Raw genomic sequence first — 17,125 nt, 5'->3', positions numbered from 1 at the left:
ATTGAGACTTTTCACAAGACTTTATCCTATGATTAATTTCTTCAAATAAAATGAAGACATTACTCTCCTTATATTACAACCTACCGTTCAATTACATTATTTGTTGTATCACTGTGTTACATTTTTCACATAATATTGCAACTTTATTGTCATAAAATTACCAACACAGTGTTGATAAAAGCACACAATAAATATACCGCATATGTTTTTATTTACAATGAGTGAAAAAAAATCATTTAAAATAGCTCACATCTTTGGTCAAGCACCATGGTGTGCACATTTCAAGACTACTGCATTTGTTTACATCCATCCATCCATCTTCTATGCCACTTATCCTCATGAGGGTCGCAGGAATGTGGAGCCTATCCCAGCTGATTTTGGCCAAGAGGCAGGCACATATAGACAACCATTCACACTCCCATTCACACCTATGGCCAATTTAGAGTCACCAATGGATTGTTTACAATCTAAAACAAAAACATAAATGTTCAGCATCTGACCAGTGACTGATGGGATGTATAAAAAAAAACACTAAGTAATAACAGACAAAATATCACATGACATGTTCGCAGTTGACCCTTGTGCTCCTGATCAACAAAAACAGATTGCAGGTTATGCTGAATGCCATAAAAGTGCCATAAATGATTTTGATACTCTAATGTAAATATATATACATGTAAAAACAAGTCACATTTGATTGGAATAAAACAAAATCTACTATAAATAAGCAAATTCTGACCATGAGAAGGATAATTCAGGTATTTCTAAACATGGTCATTGTTTTGAAATAAATCACCAATGGATCTATCCCTTAATTTTTATTAAAATATTATTATCCTTTTAAAGGAGGTGGAAAAAATACCAGAATTATTCTTATAAGTCGATGGTCAGTAAATACAATCATCGGCCCAAATGTCAGAACCGTGTATTCCCAATTTAGTGACAAACAAATTGTTGTATTTGAAATAATTGCTAGCGTAGCGTCAAAAAAATAGTAGTATTGCAAAAAATAAGCAATTTTTTGTCCTGTCAAAATAAGTTGTTCAGAAATAAGAAATGCAATCATTGTAATCATTTAACAGGGTGGTATGGATAAATAATAGGGAATAAATTATACATAAAAAACCTCAGCTTCATAAGGCTGTTGTAAGCTTTAAATACAGTGGTACCTCAGTTAACATCCCCAAAAATCTTAAGTAAAATTTTGCATTGGCTTGCGATGGACTGTCCCGAGACAAGGTGCAATTTTTGCGAATTATGGTTATTTGTAATTACTTTTGCATCGTTATCTGCATGTAAAACTATAATTATTATGTGTTTAGTGTTCATATTTTTGGGTGTTTGGAGCAGCTTAATTGGATTTACATTATTCTCTAAGGGAAAATTTGCTTTGGTTAAAGCCCATGTTGGTTGGAGACGACTTGAATGACTTTAACCAAGGCACCACTGTATGTCCTTCATTGGTTGTTCACTTATAGTCCAATAGGTGGCGCCGCTTCTTCACAAATAAAAGCAATGTTGAAGTCCAGCTTTTGGTTGTGAGAAGGCACCCAGGTTTTAAAGAGACAGGACATTCCTGATTTATGGGAGGTGAAGTGTTCATGTCCCTGAATGGGTAGTTCAATACCTCCTGGAAAAAACAAACTGTACGGTGAATCTCGTGTGATAAGTAATATACTCCTGAGATTTCTTTCTTTAGAAAAGTGATATTTTGGACAGTCTTTAGTTCTCCTTGAGTTTGTCTTGTTTTTCCATGCGAAGGTGAGCGTCCCACTCGTTCTTGAACAGGAGCATCGCCAGCTGACCCCTCGAGGCCTCGTTCATGGCCTTGGAATTCATACACATGCGGTACTGGTCCGGCGAGAGCTCGTCGGCACATTCCTTTTTGTGCCACAGGTGGAAGAGGCCTCGCGAAGGCGCTCTGACCACCATAATGTTACTGTGCAAGTACTTCCTGTATAAGTAGACATCCTCACCGCCCCAGCCTTTGATGTTCTTGTCAAAACCTCCTGAAGGGAAGGAAACATGGAGATGGTGGTAAAGCTACAGACATGGGCTACAGTGGAACCATTAGTCCCGCAAAGCACAACCACAGCGTGTAAATTATCTTTAGATTCAGATCTTCAAAGTTCTGAATGGATTTGCATGAAATTTTCAGGAATTTTCATAAATGGGATATGGAAGAACTGATTTTACAGCCGGATCACCGTTTGGAAACAAGATTTTTCAGCATTTTTGCATATAATCCCTCCTTTAAGTAGTCCCTCGTTTATCACTGTTAATTGGTTCCAGATTAGTGATAAATGAGTGATACGTGAATTTTACCGCCTTCTATATATCTCTATCTGTTTGTCTGTCTGTCTAAAAGCAAAAACAAACTTGTGAGACACAATTTGTGGCGGCCCGCCACTAATTAATTTTGACCGCCACAGATCAATTTGGCACTACCTCATCAAGACACACCAAAATGACTGCAGCAGCTCTGTTAGATGTTGGTTCAACAACATTCCCCTTGTGTCTTTTGGGTAACTAGCAATGGCTAGTTTCAGTTATGTTGACAACCGCTCATATCGACATCAGTCAGCCAGTCCGAGAGGCGTCGACACAAATGAGTTCATGACAAATGTTGGAATATTTGCCCAGAGACTAGGGCTTGGGCTGCATTCATAAGCGCATGTTTTAGACAGCCAAAGAAAATCTCACACCGCATCACCGTAACCTGATTTCATTTGTGAGGGAGGATGAATTGATGCAAATTGGTCTTGAGAGCCTCACTGCTAGATATGCTAAAATATGCAGGCACCAGCCCTGAGCCATTTGAAGCAGATTAATGCAATAAAACCCCACAGTCAAGACAATTACAACTGTAAACAGCAGACCTGATGAAGTTAGCGCAGCGTATAGTATAGTCACCTATGTTGATGAAGTCCGACCGGTACTGGCAGGTCATGCCGAAACCAAAATCCCTCCAGAAGCCTGTGTTTTCCTTTATCACCTGAGCGGAGAGGAAAAGGAGGGGAGACATTTTGAAGAGTTTGGTGTATTTGTAGGCTTATTCCCAGGCCTTCCTGCGCAATCGATTAGCATGCTGCCAAAGAAAAGCAGTGTCTTTTACCAGCTGTTGTCCCATTGGCGGAATGTGCTCGGCCCCACCATAGACCACCGTGGGATTGTACTGGCTGAACAACACCGGGTAGAACACCTTTTTACCTGAGTTGTGAGGAGAAACATATCAACCAGGCAGAAAAGTAACTATGGGATGCATAGGCGTTCGCTTGACTGCGTCTCACCGGACTCGGCGTTGAGTCTGCAGGAATTCAGGAACTCTGCAGTGAAGTAGACGTCCACGTCGCAGAAGAAGAGCAGCACATTTTCGCCCTTCCACGCTTGGACCCCGACGTTCAGACCCCGACCTCGAGAAAACTCCTCGTCCAGCTGCAGGAAAGTGTAGTCTTTGAAGTTGGCCTCCCTGCAGGGGCACAATTGGGGAGACGAGTGGGTGGATAAGAGAGGTTCTGATGGAACCATCAGATTCAATGTCCTAAACACATGCCTGCTGTCATGGCAGCCACTCTGGGCTAATAACCAGCTTTCCACTTGAGCCCGGTGGGCGCCAAACTCCCCCTCTACGCTAAACAGTTAAATATATTGGAAGAAAAAAAACAGCTTCAATCTCAGCTTTGCTTTGTATGAGTGACAAAATGCTAATATTCTCATAATGTTGTTTGAACTTTTGCTTCATGATTAATCAACCATCACTTATCAATGTATGCACCCGATGTTTAATAGTTCTACAATTACTGTATCGACTCCACTGTAAGACTATTTTTCTCCTGGTGGTCTTTCACTGTCAAATGATGCAAACAAGCAAGTGGGACAGAGCTTCTTGAAAGTAAAGGGGCGTCTTATATTCGGGTAGGTTTAGTAGTATACCCTCCATCATTAGTTCCCACCGCTGGTTTCAGCAGACATACTGTCATAAGTTGTTGTAGCTCCAACTGAAGTTGTTGAAGAATGCGTAAACAGCTGCAACAGCTGTGATTTAACCCCCGGGCGTAATAATTGATGCGGTTAGTGACTAATGCTTAGCTCACATTTACAGCCTCGGTTCTAGTGTCTATTCGGCCGCCCACCTTTTGTTCAACATTTTTTTGTATACATGTAACCAGTGGCAACATGTTCCGCCGGGTGTAGCTCTCATGTACACAACAGAGGAGATAAGGACTTGTGTTCTTCTGCAGTCTAAAACATGAGCACAAAACAAGTCTTCATGTACGTCTTCCACACGAACACAAACACCGTCTTGTTCCAAGAGTCCCAGGAGGGGCGGACCCACCCGCTGGCACTAAACTGGCGAAAACCCAGCACAATAGCTCAGTTTGTCTTGACCAATTTCAACGCAAGATGCTTTTTAATTGACTCTGACCTATAGCGAAGCCCTCGCACGAGAACTGAGCTAATATTTGTCTTGTGTTATGTCTTTGTTAGCAGACAAAGTCACACTGACATGTAAATATATGGGCTAGCTTAGCTGTACGACATAGCAGTAAGCATCCATGCGGTGCTCTGGGTAAATGTGGATCACGTTATAAAAATATCAATTCATATAAGCGGGGGCTGCACGGCGGTTGAGTGGTTAGCGCGCAGACCTCACAACTAGGAGACAAGGGTTCAATTCCACCCTCGGCCCGTTGCATGTTCTCCCTGTGAATTAACATGCTAGGTTAATTGGCAACTCCAAATTGTCCATAGGTATGAATGTGAGTGTGAATGGTTGTTTGTCTATTTGTGCCCTGTGATTGGCTGGCGACCAGTCCAGGGTGTACCCCGCCTCTCGCCCGAAGATAGCTGGGACCCCCGCGACCCTCTTGAGGATAAGCGGTAGAAAATGAATGAATAATGGCAATTTTTCCCATAGGAAATAATATCAATCCAATTAACAAATTGACAAAAAATACATTCTATCAAGGCTCAATATCGTTCAACATGTATATATCAGTACAATATCATTATAAATGACAAATGGTTATTGTGGATGCGGACTTACCGTACATCCTGACAAGTCAAATTGCTAGCACTCGCAATGTTCTGGCCTCATGGTGTGTTATTAAACAGTTAATAAGCAATAAGTAAACGCACGAACAGTGAGTCAGCATAGTGATGTGTGCTTTATTCGGGCACTCAATCTCACGCTACGATACATTACACAGGGCAAACGGGGACTAGTTTGTTACATGCAATATTGTACAAAAAACATGAGGCGACATCATACGAAAACCGAATCACGCGAAAAGCAAAGTTTTGACTACCTAAATGCTGTTCTCATGTCAACAAACGGTCTTGTATCATGATGGAAAATCATCTTAAAACATACCCTAGCCTTGTTTTCTTGAATGGCTTTTTAAAAATACCACCTCACATTCGAGGCGTCATTGCTGCAAGCATGATGATGACGTCTGTGGAGGACAAATGGTAGGAAACGCTGTCTTGTCTCTGCGTCAGTTCCAATCCTGTTAGTGCTGCTCTGCAGAGGAAGACCAGTGTTCTCCCTGCTTTGTTTGTGTTGTTGTGAGAATGTGTGTGTGTGTGTGTCATATCACTCATGCTTGCGCTTACTTGCAGCGGGACAGACCAGGACAGTTGGGATGCATATTTGAGACACCAGCAAAGCAAGCTCGCGGGTAAGCTTGTCATCTACAGGAAGATGCTTTTAGGAAAAATCAGACGCATCCAGCATAAGCTGTCATTCAAAGCAACATTCAGGTTAACATAACCGGGTTAATTTGATCCAGTTGTGCAAGTTTGATACTCAGACCTGTCAGAACCGAATCCAGCTTGAATAGAATGATAGGCAGAAAATAAAAAGACAGCTTCTGTTTCTTCCATTTACATCGTATTCCGAGCTCTCTTCCCCCTTTTGGGAAAATCTATCTAGTTCAAGGTTTTCTAACTTTTCATCCACAGCGGTGTTTTAATATGGAAGAACAATAGTGGGGCACCCACCACTTAGACCAGGGACGATCAAAAATTCAAAACGTAGGTCTTTAAAAACAGCATAGCTCTACTGTCATAGAGAGGTTCTTTGAGTGTTTTTTGCAGTAGGTACTTTAGTAAACACTGCATGTGTTTACATGTGCGACTATGACTTACATATTAGTCATTTGGTGAGATAACAAGGTATGACAAAGCCTTGTATGGGCATTAAAAACATAAGAATAATTAAGGCTGAGATGTTGTATTTAGTGATTTCTATCTCATCCTGTAACTGTGTCTTATCGCAAATCAAGCCCGAGGAGATGGCAATTGGCGATGGAGAGCAGGTGGCCATTAAGATTTAGCATCATGCCAGCTGTGGCTTGGCAATCATTTTTCTGGCCAAAGTTAGTAGTTGATGTTCACTACAGTCTCTGGCCAGAAGATCTGGGATTTTGGATGAGGTACATAGCATAGCATACCAAACTCAGTTGATGAACCAGAAACCATGAAAATGTAAACTGCTCAGGGCCTTCAGAATGTATAGTGCTGGCCTATGTCATATACATACTATTTGTAATGGGGGTATTTTGTTTTGAACCAATCAGGTCTAAGATTCACCTCACAAGGCCAGCTAGCTGGCCTGAATTTTTCTGTCCTCTGATTGGTTGATGTCTGAAAGCAGATTGCTTAACACTCCAACAGATACCGGTGCGCTTGAATGGGTCATCCCATGATGATGGCAGCACTTAACATGAAGAAAGGAGACATGGAGTTGTTCATCGTTATATACTATGTACCCTAAATTAAGGGTGTTTGTGCTTATGAGTGAACGTATGTTATTGAATTTTTTATGTTTTTGTTGCGTAATTCAGTAAGTTGATTCTGAACTGCATCAGATGATGTTTGGAATTTGGAGATGATGTATTCAAATAGAAAGGGTCAACTGTGTTTTTTGCCTTCGTAATAATGGTATTCATCTGGAGCCGTCATCATGTTTACCAAATTATATTCTGCTGCAGTTGAAAAATGCTGACAAATGGCTTTTTTCAGGGATTTAAAAGAGATTCTAAAAAGAGCTGGGGGAAAAAGTGCTGCTCAGGCATAAATATTACACAATGTACTCCAAATCTAATCTGTGCTGCCTGAACCTTCACTCCGGCAAACCTGATTCATAATGACAAGTCCTTCCTATATTGCTTGCATCAAGGGGGCAAAGAGGCGCTTTGTGGCGGCGGAGTTAGTCCGCCCGACTCAAGGCCGAACAACAACCCAGAGGGGATACGGGTCGTCCTGCATTGCCATGGCAACCCCACCCTCCTAAGGGAATTGGTTCACAATGTTGGGGTAATGGTTCGTCCCCGGAGGTTCTTGTGTGTCAAGGTCCATAGTTGGCCGGAAGTCATTTATCTAATATGCGTCTCACAGCCCCCAAGAGACACAGTGATATCAAGACAATGGTATGGTCCTTACGTGTATGAACTAGCATTACAGTCAAAAAGAGACACCATCCATTTGGCTTTGAATCAAAGGTGAGTTGTTGGCGGTGTTTATTACTCACCTGGCCGTGCTCTCCAGAATGCTGCGGACTTCGTTCATTTGCTCTTTCCCAAAATACACCAGTGTGAGATGGACGCGGCCATCCTGGCGTATACCGACATCCCTACGGGTACACACACACAACACATAAACAGAGAAAGCAACATATGAGCACAAATCCAACTCAATGGAGAACAGTAATGTTATATGGAACCATTGGACATCAGTCAGATTCAGAATCAGATTTACTACAATGGCGTCAATGACAAAATACCATAAAATAAGATGACCGTAAGTAGCTGGAATTTTAATAAAAGTGAGAAAAAGAATACAAACCAACTAACTAAAATGCTCTCTTTTTAAAGACAGCGTGGAAGCTCGCTGCTCAGACACAGAGCAGGAAATACTGTCTCTTGATAGAAACACGTTAAATGTATCACATATACGCTGAAGACGCTCAACTCTGTGACCTAATCGCACGTCGTTCAGCTTTTTGACAGAAACATGAACCACATTCCAGCACCGTTCTGTTCACCCTGCACCCTGCACAATCTGGCTAAAAGCAAAACAAACAGCAAGCCATTCAGCGACAGTTTATATCGGAACTTATCACATACTACAGTATTAATTGGCCCTGTACCCTAGAAACCGCCCATGAATGATACGGGAAAAGGCCAAAATGATACTGTGTCAAAGCCCAGGGCAGTGATACTGATAAAATATAGAGTTTAACCATGTCCAGTATCAGCCCCCGTAGCTGTCCACTCAGAGCGCGCTGCTCTGGTATCGTGCCCGTGAAACAACCAATCAGAGAACAGCGCACAAGCGTGAACACACACTATAAATATTCCTAGTGCTTCTCCAGTCACCAAAAAACCCAAACTTGATTAATGGAACTTTAATTGTCAGACATTGATAAGATAAGATTGTTGATAAAATATTATTGTTGAAATATTTTTGCAATTATTGTGTTTACACTGTTTAGATATAATACATGTAATAAACTGAAAATTTTCTGGAAACAAAATGGTCTTTTGATTAAATAGTATGTGATAATAAGCTCATGATTAAATAGTATGTGATAATAAGATCATCATGGTTACCAGACAAACCATGTGATAACCTATCAGTATAGGCAACAACGGCTGTGCCATTGTGCATGCTGCAACTATTGTAGCAGAATCTAATGTAATAATTACAATAAGACTTTTTGATCAATCGCCCTTTGCTGGTTATCCCGAAAAGTAACCCCCCGCAAAAGCAGGCATCCACTGTAAACTACATATACACCATTTTTATATAAGCAAGCAAATAGGACAAATTGATGTGAAATCCAAATGCATGTGAAACGTTCCCAGGCTGTGACAGATGCTGTTTCGTGTCTAAACGCTGGCATTATTGGAGGCAAATTGATTTTGGCTGAGCTCTGAAGAGGAGGCAGCTTTTTCATCACTCATGGTGAAAAAGCAACCCAAATGTCTCTACATCCTCTTCGCGTGGATGTGAATCCTTAGCTTATCTATCATTTCTACATCTATGCCCCCCTTAGGGGCTCCGTATGTGTCTGCACCTATTTGCTCATATAAACACATGATAAACGCACACGCACGTTTAATATGGATCAGGGTAAAGTGTTGGCTCAGCAGCGCTTTCAAGCAAGTAAACATTATGGCTCTGTTGCTGTATATCAACTCACACTTTTCTGGCCCCCCCGGGGCATTTGAACAAAGCAACTAAGCAGGATTTACTAACCAAAAAGAGATGTGATAAGCAGCAGCACAGTCATAAATCACTGACTTTACAAGAGGAACGGGGGCGGGGGGGATTTGATGCAGACAGTCCATCGTGGCGGCATGTTTCCTGGCTCGCTTGTTGATTTTTGATTGATGGAGCTGGACTTGCCAGTCTGAACACAATCGCTTCCTAGGCAACCTTTGAGCAATTTTCCCCATAGGAAATAGAAGAAATATAAATAATCTGTTCCAGGGTGGAACTGTGGACTTTTTTTTACTAATCACTGTGGATATTTTAAAACAGAAACACCATAAAACAGCATAAAGGGGACCGTTTTGTCCCTTTTCTTTTGAATTGTGGACTCCTATAGAGCAGATACGCACAACAACCAGCACAGAAAACTTTATAGTTCTTCCAGAATGTACGAGAATACAACATTCTAACTACATTGATAGGTCAGAAAAATGGAAAAAGAATAATAGGTCCCATTTAAATGCCATTTCTGGTGCCCCCCCTTCTTATCATTAGACAAATGGTCAATGACCTTTGAGCAATTAGTTGCAAAGTCCCGCCCATGCCCTGGCAAACACTCTTTGCTTGATAGCGGACATGTTTTTCAACCAATCTTTCTCAAAATTCCCATACATGTACTTATCAGTCACATAAAGGTGTGTACCAAATTTCGTGGTGTTTGGACGAAACACTCTACAGTTACACTGCACGCATTGAGCCGTGATAAAATGTTCAAGTCTATCTAACCTTTCGTCTGAAAGTTGGGGTGTGTGTTTTTTTTGTTTTTTTTTTTTTACAAATGTTCACCCTTGTGTGTGCTACGGCTCCAAGAAATACACAAACTCTCCCACTTTGCTGCCCGGCGCCTGTTGTTCATTTTTAGGTTTCTTTTATGGCTATTTTTAACATATTGTCACAGGAGAGGAGTGTTTTATTTTGGAGAGCAGGAAGTGACATCACCTGTCAGCGCTGCTTACACTGATTTTCCAAAGACAGGCACTGTTGTCTTATGTAACATTTATTCTTTAATTCACAGCCCACCCAATGTAAGTTATTGGGAACAATTAGCTGAGGAACTGAAGCTCTCATGTGGGCATGCAACGACAGACAGGAGTGATTGACTCCTATCTTTCCAATCCGTCCCAGATTTGTTTATATTGGATTTTTAACATCGTAGCAGTAAAATGCAATCCCAAATCCCTATTCTAATCTGCCCCACTGTGCTTAATCCCTCATTAAAATGTACAACTAAGTCTGAAAAACAGAACCGGAATACATGACAAGGAGGGAGGTGCCCACCTGAAATTGTGCATAAAGCGCTTGAAATTGTCGGTGCGGCGATACAGCGGCACAACGATGTTGATGACCACGTGGCCCGTGTTCACCCTCTCGTTTGTCACCTTCATCAGCGGTCCGAAGGGTCGGAAGAGCACCAGCCGTCGGAATTCGTGACTGTACTCTCCTTGGAAGGTCAGCTCATACAAGGTCCCTTTGTCCTTCTCTGTGCGTGTGATGCCTGCGGAAGGGATGCGAACACACGCAAAACTTATGACCAGTCAATGATGATTATTATTACAGGCTGACCAGGGCGTAGTGTTAATATTAAAGGACAAAAATATGAATGTTTAAGCAAAATATATGCATTTTTGGCCTAAATTCAGCATTTTCAAGCATAAAAATGAGTAAAAACGAGGGCTGTCAAAGTTAACGCGTTAATGACGCAAAGTTCCCTTTAACGGCGGCAATTTTTTTTCTTGTGTTTGACTATCGGCCCCCTCCGTAGTTTGATTGAAGCACGGTAACCTTATAGCAACAAGCTGGAACAAATCACATTAAACATTCAAAAACTGTGGAAAGAGTATTGTCATAAAATAATATTTACTGTAAAATAATGATTAATTTCTATGTATTTCAATGTGTTTAAAAAGAGAAATTAAATGACATTAGGTTTGCAATTTGGATGAAATGTTTTATGACTATTGCCCTATGTTTTAGTTATTTTCATGAATGTTCCTAAATAGGCTTTTTTACTTACAAACTTTTACAATTTAAAACCAGGAAACTCATCTTATTTTGAGCTGACACAAATAAACAAAAACATGTTCACATTTTGTATTTGCTGAACATTTGTGGGCGAGTTTAAGAGCTAATATGCTAATAATAAAGAAAAAGAGTAATACAAAAATATGCCTGCTGACTGTATTTTTTGAATAATGGCCCAAAGTTCCCAAATTATAAATTAAAAAATAATAATTACTATTTTATAAACTATAAAATGATTATCATTTACATAAAATTTTATGTAATTATCGTTGTAGTTGCACATTGAATCATTTACCACAAGGAGATTTCCCCTCCTTATTATAGATAAAAACTTATTTCCATTTGCGATTAAATGCAATTAATTGTGAATTAACTGTGGACAAAATGCGATTAATCGTGATCAAATATTTTAATCCATTGACAGCCCTAGTAAAAACATAAAAACACTCGGTCACTTTATGGCTTCCATCGCAAACATTGGTATTTTTTTCCCACACATGTGCAGGGATATGCTGCCATTTGATCAGAAGCTCCCACTGTGAATGAGGAGCAGCTGTGTCCATTTCCTGCCGTGGCGGTCAAAGCAGGACAAATCAGGAGGATATCCTGATAACCATTGCACACAATCCTTCCAAGAATTCCTGTAACTACAACACATTTATACATAGGTGTAGTGTGTATTTACACTGCACCTTGAAGTGGTCAAGTCCGATTCAATGCGGATATTTGATTATGATTCCCTGTCGGAAGTCATTTTCCTTATTGTCATGGGAAAATCTGCTGCTGCAGCAAACAGGAGCTCAGGAACCCAGCCCTCTTGGGGGTCAAACTGAGGGAGGCTGCAGAGCCTGTGTGACCGCTTGTGATTTAGGCTTTACTGAGTGTCTCTAAAACCCATTTTTAGACTTTTTTAAGGAAAATATAGCGTCATATATTTGGGTCAGTAGCAGGTTCAATGTTCTCACCTTCGATGAAGTCAGACGTCGTATACACTTTGCTACTTTTTCCGTTCTGTTGGGCAGACGGTGTGTTGAGGCTGTGCAGAGCCGTCTCCAGCACCTCTCCCAGCTCGTTTCGCTTGTCCTTCCTGGTGGGCTTCTCCCTAGGGTAACGACTCAGCCCCATCTCCATCTGGTAGACCCACTGCAGAGTGAAGCTCTCAAAGGGGACCACGGCGTACTCATTAGGAAGCCTCTCCCCGGCTGTCACTTCAGCTTTGGAAAGCTGGCTCCTCAGAAAGTCCTGGAGGTCCATTTGCTGGGTTTTGGTCCCTGGAGCATCCCCAAGACCACCTCCTTGGACATTGTACCCTTCTTGCGGGGCTCCTCTGGCCCCCTTCATGCTATCCTGCACACCTTTAAGCTGCTGACTATGCTCCTGCAACGCTTCTTTGAGTTGAGCAATCTTCTTCTTCAGGGAGCAGATGTGGGAGCGGTGCTGCTCCTCACGTTCTTGCAGGAGAACTTGTCCTGTTCCACTGGCGCCTGCTCCAACCGGCGGCCTTGTATCCCCCAGCTGATTTGGGTTGGCGTGGGGCATGGCATGGTGATTCAGCTGAGGGTCATCTGACTGCTGAGGACGGCAGGTCATCACATAGAGGAGCCACAGAAAGCAGCAGAGGAGCACCAGCACACCTCCTACAGGAATCGTTTTATGAGTGCAAAAATAACACATTTTTCGAACAGATATCCAGTCGAGTCGTGCACGCCGCAACATGGTCGCCTCTTGCATAAAAAATCAGAGATTGAAACAAAGTTAATGTAACCTCAGCTAGAGTCCATATATGACTTATCAGTGTGAGGTCATTAGAATCCACATGGAGCCTCTGCTTACTTGGCTCTGGTCTTTGGCAAAGTCAGGTAGCGGCTTTTTTCCACTCTGTTGGTCCACTTAGCGCTATGGTCTGCTAGAAGAGTCTAACTCAGACGCCGTTACGTCATCCAACACTCAGAAGTGAATCACGTGGTTCCTCTAGCTAGCTCTCCATGACGCCCTCTTCCTGCATGGAGATGATTCAGGAAACGTCTGGAGATCCTTGGCCTGGATGATGCATGGAGTTGGAACGCTACGCTCTTCAAGCTGTGGAGAAGAAGAGATGTCCCTTATATCACAGCCATTTCTTTTACTGCCACACATCAGCGTTGGTTATGTCATTACAAAGCATAACACATGATTTACAGAGGCTGCACAGCGGAAGAGTGGTTAGCGCGTAGACCTCACAGCTGGGAAACCCGAGTTCAATCCCACATTCCAAAAACATGCTAGGTTATTTGGCGACTCCAAATTGTAGGTATGAATGTGAGTGTGAATGGTTGTTTGTCTATATGTGCCCTGTGATTGGCCAGTCCAGTCCAGGGTGTACCCCGCTTCTCACCCAAAGACAGCTGGGATAGGCTCCAGCACCCCCGCGACCCTCATGAGAATAAGCGGTAGAAAATGAATGAATGAATGAATGATTTACGGGGCCGCACGGTGAACTAGTGGTTTAAATGTTGGCCACACAGGCGGAGATCGGGAAAGAACTGGGTTTGAACCTGTGTGGAGTTTGCATGGTACCTAAAACATGCCTGTGACTCCAAATTGTCCATAGATATGAATGTGAGATGTTGTTTGTGTATGTGTCCTGCGATTGGCTGGGGTGTACCCTGCCTCTTGTCCAAAGTCAGCTGGGATAGGTTCCATCACACCCCCTGCCACCCTTATGAGGATAAGCGGCATAGAGAATAGATGTTGATTTTCGAAAGGTTTTTTTTTCGAGATTTTCGATAGAGTAGAGTAGAAAGCATTCCTCTGAGTCTTCACCAAAAATGCTGTCATGTGATTGAGAAGAGAGGAAGATCAGGGACTCTCATTCATCTCTTTGAGACGACTCTTTTATGATACCCGGATAGAAATATCCACCTATCTGTGCTTTTAACATATTTGAAAAAGGCATTGTTTGCATCATTTATACAGGAACTAAAATAGCATTTTACCTAGCTGTAAATAAAGGCAAAAACCAGGAATGATGTGGAATCACATGCTCCAAACCCAGTGTAGCCATACATGAACGACAACACTGAGGTGCACTGCAACATGCTAAAGCCAGTCACAAGTGGGAATACTGGGGGTTACTATTACTATTTGAGTTACTGTACATATCTGTAAATGTATCACACTCCACACACAGTCGTCTCTTTGACAGCGCTGCCTGAAGACGAGGAACTCATGAAAGGATTAGTCTATGGTGGCGGTGAATACCGGACTGTGCTCTGACTGACGGCTGAGTCGGCGGGCGAGATGCGGCGCCTCTCCAGTCGGACCTCCGCTGTCAATTTGGGAGGATGTTTGAGCAGCAGGAGGCGGGGGTTTAGGTCACAAGTGGCTATGGTTAGAACGAGAGGCTCTTGTATCGCAGGATAGTGTTTTGAATTTGTCTCGTCCGTTATAGCCATGTATCCTGAAATGGCGGTCATGGGAACAGTATCTGGTCTTTTCTAGAGAAACTAGAGAATCAGTGGATAATCTCAAGGTGCTTAGTCACCACTTTTTTGTTTAACAAGCAGCCCTAATTAGTCTGAGCTCTACATCATGACGTTACTCTTTGCTTTTATGGTTTCCTGCAACAAAACTTGCACGGATGCCGCATAAGACCCTTTTAAGTGAGTCCTGGAGTTATGCATTTTACTTCATTACAGCATCATTGCAGTAGTAAGGCTAAGACGGAGGGATTCATCACCGTGCGGATTAAAAAAATTGGCACGTTCCTGGGGAATCTGAGTTGATTCAGTCTAGATTACCTGATTCCCGAGGGGCGAAGGCATGGCTGTCACACAATTACAGCACACAAAACACTGAATCACCATGGTTGATTTTATTAGGGGTGCAAAACACGGCGTCGTGTTGCTTCTTGCATTACTCTGGCGTTCCCTCCCATATGCAGTAATCCTTCACCAATTCACACATGGAATTTCACAGCTTCAGATTTTCAAAAATATATAAATAAATCATCGTTTTGTGGTTGATTATTCCAAAACAATATTCAGATATTAGCAAATGTTTTTTGTCTAATTTAATTATTTTCAAACCTGAAAATTTATTAAAGATGTTACAATGATACGTAGTACTCCACACTGGTCACTAGGTGTCGGTAATGTTTGGCGAGACACACAAGCACCAGACTTGATCACTGGAACAACAGGTTTAAATTAACTCAAAACAGGCACAATATTCCCCAACACAAGCTCCTCAACGTCACTTACTGTCCAACCCCCCCCCCCCCCACCCCCCCCCCACGCCGCTCTCCCCGAGCACCGGAACACATTTACAACAACAAACACTTATTTACATCTTAAATGGCTTATTTTGTCTTATTATATCTACTATATTGGGGTTATACAAGTATAAGGGTGACTATAGGGGTGTTATTTCATGTCTAGTGGGCTCTAATAATTTCAGCAAATTCAGCAACAAACATTTATTTAAATGGCTTTTAAATGGCTTATTTTGTCTACTATATTGGGGTTATACAAGTATAAGGGTGACTATAGGGGTGTTATTCCATGTCTAGTGGGCTCTAATAATTTCAGCAAATCAGGCAAAAAAAACACTTATTTATGTCTTAAATGGCTTATTTTGTCTTATTCTTTTATGTCTACTATATTGGGGTTATACAAGTATAAGGGTGACTATAGGGGTGTTATTCCATGTCTAGTGGGCTCTAATCATTTCACAAACGGTATTTAGGAGGTCTTAAACAGGTTCTTCTTTCCAAGGAATTAATCCTACACCACGTACGTTTATTCATCATGTTCAGGTCAAAAACTATGAAGTATTATCCACTTTTTTACAAATTTGTTGGGGATAAATACATTTTTGGAGGCAGGTTTTATCTGATGTAGACAAAACATAAACATGTACCAAATCAAATAGTGACCTGATTCTCTGTGGTGGAAACAGTGGACAAACAGCCATAAATTCTAATATCCTAGGGAGATATAATAAATCCCCGCATAAACACAGTGAGACGCTTGTTTACAAGCACACAAACAAGACCGACTATACATATTTTTGTACCTGGTGACAAAATAACTGATTTCTTTGGTGACATTTTTCATTCTCAGAACCTGAACTGAGGCGACTTTGAGCAGGTCGGACACTCATGAATGAGGGAGGCAAAGGCAAGTGATTAGGCAGCAGAGATGTTTTACAAAGAGGGGCTTTGCAGCATCCCAAATCCCACTACTGCTGCAGCTTCCTGCCCTCTGGACTCTAATGTGCTTAAATATAGCTACAACATTCAAAGAAAATGCTGCATTGCATTCATGGTGAGTTCAAGAGCTGGCTGAGGTGTATGATGGCGAAAAAGACAAAAGAAGTCACACCACTTGAGGAATTGGAATTGGACATGCATCCACTGAGTTCAACCACACTGGACCTTTTAAATGTCTTTGAAAGCCACCCCTGCGACTGACTCCCTTCCTTTATCAGTGTCGTCGCGGAGCAGATCAGCTTCTTCTGTCAAACTGTCACCATCATAAATCCTAAAGAACTAGTACTCGGAAACACATTTTTCCTTTGTGGAAAGTAGAACTGTCAAAAAAGATGCACATTTTTAGGATAATTAACGCAATTTAATTAACGTCAAGCCACATCTCCTTGTTATGATGGCAAACGCAGCCACAACAGTTTCCACCAACAGAATAGTCCGGGTCATCAAATAACGTGCCCAACACTGGTTATCAGAGCTATTTTTTAATGTTATGGGAAATGTATGGATGTTGCACCCCTGTGAAAATACTATGCATCACTGTGGAATACACGGGTGCACACACTCCTCACCGAT

The 17,125-nt window shown here is 41.8% G+C and overlaps 1 protein-coding gene across 1 annotated transcript; it reads right to left on the bottom strand.

The window, feature by feature from the left end:
• Positions 1-64: 64 nt before the first annotated feature.
• csgalnact1a (chondroitin sulfate N-acetylgalactosaminyltransferase 1a) lies at positions 65-13,368 on the bottom strand. Its single transcript, XM_058064985.2, has 7 exons — positions 12,267-13,368; positions 10,558-10,774; positions 7,535-7,636; positions 3,291-3,469; positions 3,116-3,210; positions 2,914-2,995; positions 65-2,009 (listed from the first exon to the last, which is right to left on the bottom strand). The coding sequence occupies exons 1-7, from the start codon at positions 13,030-13,032 to the stop codon at positions 1,723-1,725; spliced, it is 1,728 nt and encodes a 575-aa protein (XP_057920968.2). The 5' UTR covers positions 13,033-13,368; the 3' UTR covers positions 65-1,722.
• Positions 13,369-17,125: the final 3,757 nt, after the last annotated feature.

The sequence above is a fragment of the Doryrhamphus excisus genome, linkage group LG10 (assembly GCF_037039965.1).
Source record: "Doryrhamphus excisus strain RoL-2023G ecotype Guam linkage group LG10, RoL_Dexc_Guam_v1.1, whole genome shotgun sequence".
NCBI classification, from domain to species: domain Eukaryota; kingdom Metazoa; phylum Chordata; class Actinopteri; order Syngnathiformes; family Syngnathidae; genus Doryrhamphus; species Doryrhamphus excisus.
Note: the sequence above shows the minus strand (reverse complement) of the source record. Positions and strands in the feature narration are given on the sequence as shown.

Excerpts from the sequence above, each read along its gene's own strand:
- csgalnact1a (XM_058064985.2), bottom strand. The coding sequence starts at position 13,032 with ATGCAAGAGGCGACCATGTTGCGGCGTGCACGACTCGACTGGATATCT. Across the intron at positions 10,775-12,266 it reads GACGTCTGACTTCATCGAAG|GCATCACACGCACAGAGAAG; the intron begins GTGAGAACATTG and ends TCCCTTCCGCAG. Across the intron at positions 2,996-3,115 it reads CGCCAATGGGACAACAGCTG|GTGATAAAGGAAAACACAGG; the intron begins GTAAAAGACACT and ends CTCTCCGCTCAG.